The 10,443-nt window shown below is 44.4% G+C and overlaps 1 protein-coding gene across 1 annotated transcript in view; it reads right to left on the reverse strand.

Annotated features, from left to right (window-relative positions):
• LOC107044625 (trichohyalin) overlaps positions 1 to 9,752 on the reverse strand; it is a 16,992-nt gene extending 7,240 nt beyond the window's left edge. The window contains exons 1-3 of the mRNA XM_015266571.1: positions 8,501 to 9,752; positions 8,174 to 8,347; positions 7,534 to 7,794 (exon numbers count right to left, since the gene is read on the reverse strand). Of these exons, the coding sequence (XP_015122057.1) occupies positions 7,534 to 7,794; positions 8,174 to 8,347; positions 8,501 to 9,752 (1,687 nt within the window). The remainder of the gene's footprint in view (positions 1 to 7,533; positions 7,795 to 8,173; positions 8,348 to 8,500) is intronic.
• Between the last annotated feature and the right edge of the window lie 691 nt (positions 9,753 to 10,443).

A 10,443-nucleotide genomic window follows, 5' to 3' on the forward strand; every position in this document is an offset into this window, starting at 1 on the left:
CCCCCCCCCCGGCCCGCCTTGTCACCCCCAAAAATTATCTATACACAATGCCCCCCTCTCCGCCATTTTTCCAGTAAATAATATATATGAGACATTCCATGTCAACTCAGCCACCCTGAATCTTTTGGGTTCTAAGAATCCGGAATTAGTATGCTCACAGTCAAGTACTACATCAGTAAATACTTCCCCTAAATTTTCGCTCCTTTAACATCAATTGTTTGTCTGCAACATATGAGAAAAACTCAAATTTTCGAAAAATCATATCTTACGAACAGATTGGCGAATTTAAATAAATAGAAAAAGAATTCCTTCGTTTTTTCATGTACTTTTTGAATAAAAATACGACGGTATCACAACGACAAGGAAAAAGGCATTTTTCGCGCTTTTCATTCTTTGAACATCAGTGTTATCCAAAGGCCAAACGAATATGGAATACTGTTTTTTTTCCTCGATGGATCATCATAATACACAACTTTTTCGGGATATTTGAAAATGGCAAACCCATATGGAGAAGAATGAAAAATTTTTTTTAATGAAAATTTTGATTTTTCGATCATTTATGAAACATTTCATATCAATTGAGCCGCCCTGAATTTTTTTGGGTTTCGAAATCAGACATTGACATGCTCAAAGTCGACTACTATGTAAAGTCAAGATTTTCTTAAATCTCCATCACCTTAATAGCACTTGTGTACCATTTTATGTTCGTATTTCGTTCGAAATAGTGTTGAGTCATCAAATCCGCATGATTTAACACTCATCATGATGTATACAAATTGAAGGCCAACGATAGCTCGGTCGGTACCGCAACTGATTGTTAGTCCGATGATACGGGTTCGAATCCCAGTCCCCGCCGATTGATGCGCTGTAAGATTTTTCAGCGGAACCTCCTACTTGGTCAACACAATAAATTAAATATTGTCCGAATGTCTTTGAGGAACGACCTTGGGGTTGATGTTTACATACAGTGAACAATGGATATAAAACATGTGAGCGCAATAAAATCAACGGTTTCAAGTGGGGGTTTGAAAAAACTCGAGATTTCTCGGAATTGAGTTTCCATACAGCCCCTCAAATTTCCAAACAATGAACGTTTCATTAGTCCTTATCACACTCTCAAGTGGACAACATCTCACACGACTCAGTACGTTATCGTTACCAGAAACTCCCCGACGGTCATTATCCTATGTTTATTCTCGATCAACTTCCAGCAAGGTATGTGATGTATGGTATGAATCATTTTAATAGTCAACTTTTAAACTGATTTAAACATTATAACTATTTTTCGCCCTATCAATGATCAATTCATTCATAAAAGTCATTCATTCCCATTCTAGAAGATGCCGCATACCGAGAGATGTGCAAATCGAATGCGAGTCCCTGGGGAAAAAGGTCACACTGGTAAAAGCCTGCGTTGCATCCCGGTAATACTACGGCAGAAATTCCCATTCTTGCCAGAAAATGCAAAATTCTGCAGCAACTGAAGGATCAGAGCTTCAACTTACACTCCTGAATCGCTACCCTCTGAATCTCCGTCAAATAAGGAAGTCGCTTCATCATTATCAAATGATTTAACGACTCGTTCGTTCAACGCAACACCATTTCTAACAGATATTTCGACTGGCAATATCACAGGCAGTTCATTGAGGTCAGGTCACTCCTTCCATTCAACTGATCCTCATGGTAGCGTGATTTTCAACGAAGTTTCGGCGGAGCCCGATGCTCCAATAACAGATGATGATTCAGAGATAGAGCGTCACAGGGACAGACCAGCGAATTTTCATTCACCGAGAGAATTGGAATTAGAAGAAATGTTGGATGGACTCAAGGAAAAAATAAAAACGACAACAAAATATTCTGAACGTATGAAAATCTTGACGGTTGCGCCACCGTCATGGAGTCAGCGACAGGTGAGCCGTGAATTTGGTACAAGGCACATGACTAAGAAAGCAAAACAACTGCGAGAAAAGAGAGGAATATTTGCTTCAACCGTTGCCAAGGCTGGGAAATTATTGCCCAAACAGACGGTTGAAAAAGTCCGTAATTTCTATGAGAGTAACAATCGAATGATACCATGAATGAAGGATAAAATATCAGTGAGAATTAGCGACGAGAAGAAAATAATACTGAAGAGGATGGTCCTGGAAGACTTCAACGATCTCCATGAAAAATATAAAACTGTTCATCCGGAGTCACCGGTGGGGATTAGCAAGTTTGCGGAGTTAAGGCCGAAACACTATGTATTGGCAGGAGCGAGTGGTACGCACGTGGTATGTGTCTGTACCTATCATCAAAACTGCAAATTGATGTTGGGTGCAATCAACATTTCCACTCTCACGAAGAACTCAACATGTCTCCTTACCGATTATAAAGACTGCCTCGCAAGAATCATATGTCCCAATTCAACACCTGAATGGCACTTAGACGAATGCAAGAACTGTCCTGGAGTTGACGCATTATCGTTTGAGCTGGAGGACCTCCTCCACGATGCTATGATTGACACTGTAGAATTCAGAACTTGGCAAACTGTGGATAGATCAACATTACAAACCCAGAGACTTCCAGTATGTGAATTCGTTGACGCACTTTGTGAACGATTGGGAGTATTGAAATCTCATCATTTCATTGCAATACAGCAAAACGCTTTCATGAAAGAACGAAAAGAGAATTTCATTGATGGTGAAATACTCGTGCAGGCTGATTTTTCGGAGAATTATGCCTTCGTAGCTCCAGACACTGCTCAATCTTTTCATTATAACAATGATCATTGTACTGTCCATCCAGTAGTGTACTATTATCGCTATGGCAATGATATTCAACATCGAAGTTTAGTCATCTTATCTGATAGTCTCGTTCATGATACTACTGCAGTTCACTTGATGCAAGAGATTCTGATACGACACATACAACAAGTCTGTGCTGTCGTAAACAAATTGATCTATGTCACAGATGGTGCCGGTCAACATTATAAGAATCGATATAATATGGCTAATCTTTTGTTGCACAAAATAGTACATTACGCAACTAGTGCGGACCGCCTGCTGTCCGCACGTGTTGCGTATACTATTTTATATGATAAGTGCGTGATGAAGTCTGGGGGCGGAGAGGGGGGGAGTGGGGGGTGTGGGGGGCGAAGCCCCCCACGAGAAAAGCGGGTCCAGGGGGCGAAGACCCCGGTGGGGGGAGGGTTGGATCCACTGAAGAAAAAAGATCACATTTATTTAAAAAAATAATTATAAAAAAGTGTGATTTAAAAATTATGCGGAACTTCTGAAGAAAAAATTAATTATATTCATGAAATATGTAGTTCAAAAAACTTGTAAAGGATTTTTAATTGAAAAAAATTAATTATGAAAATTACAAAATACAATTTTTACAAAATCATTAAGAATTCGCAAAAAAAAAGAAAGTTATAATTATAAAAAAATATCATACAAAACGTAATTGAAAAATCGGAGAATATTTTATNAAAAATATGATACAAAACGTAATTGAAAAATCGGAGAATATTTTATTTCCATTTTCTTCAAATGTCACATCACCAATAAACTCCTCCTCATCAGTAAATAAATTCTCCTCACTGCCTAACTCTTCATCACTATCAGGAATTATACGATTTTGGCTCATTTTATCTGCTTCGAAAATCACCTTTTCATTTTTCAGTCATTCCATGTATTCACTATTCGGAGGTTAGATTTCCTTCCTTGTTATTCTCTTTTAATAGGTGATGCGCATGCGCGTCATGCGTTATTTCGGGTTTCAGTTGACTATAGTCAACTGAAACCCATGCGGTTACACGCACGTATCATATAAATGATTTTGGAGTTGAGGCTGAGGCGCACTTTCATGCGACCGACCGCGTATGGAAACACAGCATGCGATGAAGTAGGCACAGTCTTTAAGAGAGAAGCAAGACGGAGAAGTCTGCAAATTCCCGAAATGGTGAACCTATTCTCACTACGGATACTTTGTTCCAGTGGGCGAAGAATAATTTCAAGGATCTCGACGTTTTTTTCTATAGTAAACGAGAACACGTGGATATGAACGAACGTTTGAAGACAAGATTCGACAGTGCAAAGGCGATTCCACCTATACAGAAAAATCATGGTTTTATTCCTCTGGAAGGAAAGGAATTATTAATCAAGAGATATTCCGCTGCAACTAGAGGAGAAGTTTTCCCGAAGACGAAGCAACGGAATGAACGACGTACATCAAGGTAGCCATTGTGATACAGGAAAATCGATTGCAACGTGCTCTTTCTCTGCTACTGAGTGTTGATCGTCGACCTAAAAATTCGTCGAATAGTAAGCACTTTGTGAATTTTTATTGTTATTCATATACTTGTAGCCGTGGATAATTAATAAACCCAATTTTTTACATGAAAATGTTTTTCATTCGTCGATACTCATATATCCCATTTTGAAATTGAACGAAATTTTAACATCTTGGAATGATTTTGTTGTATTGTTTTTCAAAAAGTCATTATTTATCACAATCCGCCGACAGGTCCGTGAGAAATGTTCCATTGAAATTTTGAGTTTTGGATATGCCTAACAGGTACACGAGTGATGTTGATGGGATGCAAATTTATGAAAATTTCAAACTTACATAGTAGCTGACTTTGAGCATGCCAATGTTCCGTTTCGAGACCCAAAAAAATCCAAGGTGGCTCAATTGACATGAAATGTTTCATGAATGATCGAAAAATCGAAATTTCCATGAAAAAAAAATTTTTCCCTCGTCTCCATAGGGGTTTTTTCAAAAATATCCCAAAAAAGTTGTGTATTATGATGATCCATAGAGGAAAAGAAACATTCCATTTCCCTTTGGCCTTTGGATAACACTGATATTCAAAGACTGAAAAACGCGAAAAATGGGTTTTTCTTTATTGTTGTGGTACTGTCTTATTTTTATTCACAAAGTACATGAAAAAACGAAAAAAATCGTTTTTTATTTATTGAAATTCGACAATTTGTTCGCAAGATATGATTTTTCGAAAATTGGAGCTTTTCTCATATGTTGCAGACAAACAATTGATGCTAAAGGAGCGAAAATTTAGGGGAAGTATTTACTGATGTATTACTTGACTGTGAGCATACTAATTCAGAATTCTTAGAACCCAAACAATTCAGGGTGGCTGAGTTGACATGGAATGTTTCATATGACCCCTGATATAAATTCACCCTTTTCATGCCCCGCACCTAGACCCCCTTATGTAAACCCCTCTACCCATTATTGTACTTTATTGATTCCCCTTAGGGTTACAAGGACTTCCGTTTACATATGCTTAAACTCTAACTACCTACTTATGATCTAACTATTTACATGCCTATATACATTAACTTAACTTAAATCAAAAACCATTCCAAGTGAGATCGAGACTGAGTGGGAGCATGAAGGGGACCCTCGCTTCCGGTCTCTGTTTGAGCCTCNCCCCCCCCCACACACATACACGCACCTTCAATCTCTCTTTACATTCTATCTCTCTCCCTTTCCCCACTTATTTCCTTTTCTTTTCCATAATTCTCCCATTCCACCATCCATCTCTCTCCTCTCCCATCCTCCCCTAGAATCTCATTCACTCTCTCCGCTGCTCCTCTCTCACTACCATCCTCACCCATGCATTCTTCTAAGACGTACCCCCATGTCTCCCTCTGCGCCCCACATCTCCTGCATTTTCTCATCTCCGTTCTCCACTTTTTCTCTCCTTTCAGTCCGTCCCCCATCCTAAATCTTGCTACCCTGTTCCATCTTTCCTCTCCCCAGCTATTTTCCAAGTATTTCGGGATACCCTCCACTGCTACCCCCGGGTACCGTAGGTTTCCCGAAAACTGCACAATCCCCTCCCACCTCTCCTCCACCTGTTTGCTTCTTTCTTCCTCTTCCACCTTCCCAAAATCCTCTCTATCTTCTCTCCCACCCGCCCTTTCCTCTCCTCTTACCTCTACCTCTTTCCTCTCTAAACCTGCGCCGACCTTCCTCCCACCTTGACCCCTTACTTGTCCCCTCTCTACTCTCGATCTCTTCCAGACACGCTCTCGCCAGCTCACTACCTTTCCCTCCCCTCAGCTTCTCCTCGAATCTCCACGCTCTCTTGACTCCTCTGCTAAACAATTTATCTCGTTTCACTTCCTCCCTCACCAGATATCCCGGCGTGCTTCTCCTTAGCCCCAGCACCCACTTAAGGTACCTTTCCTGCATCCTTTCCACCGCATCCCATTCCTCCCACCCCCAAATCTCCGCCCCATAACTCACCACCGACCAGACCAGAGCGTCGAAAAGCCAAATTCTTCTCATCCAATCTTTCTTAAACCTCCTTTTCTCTATCCCCCATACCGATCCCATCACCTTCCCTGCCTTCGCGACCCTTTCCTGTACCTGCCTCGCCTGCCCTCCCGTGCTTTTGAACCAATATCCTAGATAGCAGAACTCCCTAACCTCCTCCACCTTCTTCCCCCCTAATTTCCATACCTCTCTATCCTCCATCCTCTTCGCTCTCTTCCTAAACACCATTACCTTCGACTTTTCAGCATTTATCATCAAGCCCTTCCCCCTTATGTACTCGTTCATCTGTCCGATCATGATCTTCATTCCTGCTTCATCCTCTGCTAGCAGCACCATATCGTCCGCGTATGCCAGTGAGAATACCTTCGTATTTCTTAGTCCGACCCCCCTCCTCTCCACCTAAACCTCAAAAACTCTTCCAGGTCCGCCAGAAGGATGTTGAAGAGTATTGGACTGAGAGGGCACCCCTGCCTCACCCCTCTCGCCGACCAAAACCTATCCGACACCTTCTCCCCTACCCTAACCTTGCTCGCCGTTTCCTCATACATCTCCTTCACTCTCTCTATCAACCCTTCTGACACCCCCCTAGCGTTTCCCACGGGACTCCTCTATTCACCGAGCCGAAGGCTGCCTTCAGATCCACGAAGAAAGCCACCAATTTTCCTCCCTCCTTTGCCAGTTGCTTGGCCACTAAATAATTCAATACGTATATATTATCCACCGTCCCCATCCCCTCCCTAAAACCCGTCTGGTTATCCGGTACTATCTTTTTCTCCTTTACTTCCTTCTCCAGCCTTCCCGTGACCACCGATGCATACACTTTATATAGCGTATGCATCAGTGTCACACCTCTGAAATCCCCCACTTCCTGCCCTCACCCTTCTTCATATCGGAGCTATTAAACCTTCTTTCCAATCCTCCGGCCATCCCTCTCCTTTCCATACTTTCTCACATATCCTCCATGCCACTGTCCTTATCCTCTCCTTCCTTCCTTCCAAATCTCATTTTCTATTCCATCCTCCCCCGCCTCTTTACCTCCTTTCAATTTCCTTATGGTGTCCTCCACTTCACCCTACGTTAACCCCTCCACATCCTGGCCTATTATCCTTTTGCTCCCCTGCCCCTTTACCCTCCCCTCTTCCCCTCCCAACAACTGCATAAAGCAGTCCTTCCACTCCTCCAACCCAATGTCCTCGTTTATCCCTTTCCACACTTTTTTCTCCCTGTTTATCACCTCCCACACCTTACCTGCGTCCACTGCTTCCTCCACCTCTCTCTCGAATTTTCTTCGCTCCTCCGCCTTCTTCTCTTCACACAGCTTAGCATACTCTCTTTTCCTCTCCCTATATTCCTCCCTATCCACCACCCCCTTCCTTGCTCTCCTCAGCGCCTTCCTTGCTTCCGACTTCAGTGCCTCACACTCTTCATCCCACCAGTCCCCCCATCCTTTGCTCCTTCTCCGCATGGCTCCTTCTATGTCCTCCTTCACTTGTTTCACCTTCGCTTTCACTTCATCCATCAAATTATTCACTGTACCTCTAACGTCCCATTCCTATTCTTCCAGCCTCCTTCTTAGTTCCTTCCTCTTCCCCCTGTCCCACATCGCAACTTTTATCGCTTTTACCCTCCCCCCTTTCTCATTTCTTTCTCCCCTCTCTCCCCCTCATCACTCAGCTCCACTACTAATGGGGAGTGATCCGAATCACATCGCTCCCCTATGTCCAACCTCATTATTTCCCTCCTTACCTCATCCCCCGTGATTGCATAATCAATTACCGACCTTACCCCTGCCCTCTCGAACGTAAACTCCCCTTTCTCATTACCTTCACAATTTCCATTCAGGATCCCCCATCCCGTCTCCTCCAGCAGCCTTACTAAGCAGACTTACCCTCTCTGCATGCTTTTCTGTCGTCCATTGATTTTCTTTTGCCGCCCCCCTCCCCCGTCTCTGCATCCCCAAAACCTCCTTCTTTCCCTGTTTTCATATTAAAATCCCCTCCAATGATCGTCAGCTCCTCCGATTGCTCCTCCATTACCGCTTTCATTAACTCTAGGTTCCTTCCTGCGTCACGATTCACATACACGCCAATCAAATTCCACCTCTTTCCGCCCAAAATGATCTTTTCCGCCATCCACCCCTCCGTGCCCTGCTCAGCCATTTCAACCCCTCCCCATCCATCCTCACATAATTCCTTTTTAATCCCCAGCAACATACCTCCTATCGGCCTTCCTTTTTCATTATCTCTTCTGCCCACCTGCCCCTTCCACCTGAATCCCTCCGGCACTCTCGCCTTCACCCCCTCCCGCCCTTTCCTGTCTAACCACGTCTCTATCAGGAACACTACGTCCCATTCCCTCAGCCTTTTCCAAAAGTCCGGATCCTTGNCTCCATTCCTACTTTTCAACTTATTCTCCCGCTCGTCCCACAGCCATAGTTCCTCTCCTATCCATACCCTGCCTCTTCCTACTCTCACCCGCACCTTCAACAGGTGGCAACCTTCTGCCTCTACGTCCGCTATTCCCTCCAGCTCCCGCTGTATCCTTCTCTCCTTGAATGTCAAGTCACTCTCCAGCCTCTCCCTCCTCCCTCTCAATTTACTCCTATTTGTAAGCACTTTCCCCTTTTCATGTTCGTCCTTGAGACTTGCCACCATCGATTCTCCCCCATCCCTGTCCTTCTTCCCAAACTTCCTCACCCACAGAACCTCCACCTCCACATCCATCTTGTCCCTGAACATCTCCAGTACTGCCTCCTTTGCATCCCTTTCCTCCAAAATCATCCTCCTTATCACTACATTGCCCATCCTCTTTTTTCTTTCAATCACCTCCTCCTTCCACTCCAACTCCTGTAGCCTCCGTTCGATGGTCTCAATCCTCATATCCTCCTCCACAACCCTATCTGCCCCTCTTCCCTCTCTACCCTTCATTTCATTCCCTTTGGTCCTTCTCTCAGCCCCATTCTTTGCGTTTTCTTCCAGTCTCAGAAGTCTGCTGTTGACTTCATTCATTTCCTCCTTTCTCACTCTCTCCGACTGATCCATCTTTCCCCCTATCTCCACCATTTTCTCCCATATCTTCCCTCTTTCCTCCTCCCATTTCTCCTGCCATTTATCCAGACTCTCCTTCACCTTCTGGACTTCCTCCCTTCCCCCTCTTCCATCTACTTTTAATTCCTTCAGCGGTGCCATGATGTCCCTACTAAAAACCTCTACCAATCCCTCTAACTTGCCCACTCTTCCGCCCATCTCCTCACCCCCCTCCCCTGCCAGTCCTTTTTTCCTTTTCTTTTTTGCTTCCTCCTCCTCAAGTTCCTCACTATCTTCACCCGACTTGCCTTTCCTCTTCCTCTTTTCCTTTTCCTCCTCCCCTCCCTCCCCATCTTTGGCTGCGGCTCCATCCTCCTCTGACCTCTTTGCTGCCGCAATCATGTCCTGCACCGACACGTACTTCCTACCCAGCTTCTGCATCGCTATTCTCTCTCTCAACAGTTTCTGCGCACTTGGCAGTCTCCCTCTCCTTCTCCTCTGCGGCAAAATCGCTTCCCCTCCCTCCGATGTTAACTCCCATTCCAATCCCCCACTATAGTACCTTTTTTTTCCCTCTTTTCCCTTTCGCCGTTCACTTTCGCCGCGCCACCTGCGACCCCCTATCCTCCTCCCTCCTCGCGCCCCTCTCCTATCGCCCCCGGTTAACCCTTTCTCGACTATTCTCCCTTATCCCCACCTTCACCCTCCACCGTTATTCACACCTACTTTCCTCTCGCCCTCCTTCCTCTCCTTTTGCTCCCCCCCTAACCCTAAAATTTAATCCTCACGCACACCCACTCTCCCCTAACTTCCCAGAATTCACGTGTCACCCTTACCCTCCTCACACTCTCCCACCCCGGCCCTCACTCACCCTTGCTATCACCCTTCACACAACACACTCACCCCTTTCCCTCACCCTCTACCCCCCTTCTAACAGCTAAATTTAATAATCACTCCCTTTCACACTCGCACACTCCTCCTAACCTTCAAAAACTCACGTGTCACACTTACCCTCTTCACACTCTCGCTCCCCAACTCTCGCTCACCCCCGTTATCTCCCTACACACAACTCACTCTCCCCTTTCTCGCCCTCTCTCTCCCCACCCTCCCACAATTAAAATAATCTAACAAA

The sequence above is a fragment of the Diachasma alloeum genome, unplaced genomic scaffold, assembly GCF_001412515.2.
Source record: "Diachasma alloeum isolate Michigan unplaced genomic scaffold, Dall2.0 Dall_scaffold_00766, whole genome shotgun sequence".
NCBI lineage: Eukaryota > Metazoa > Arthropoda > Insecta > Hymenoptera > Braconidae > Diachasma > Diachasma alloeum.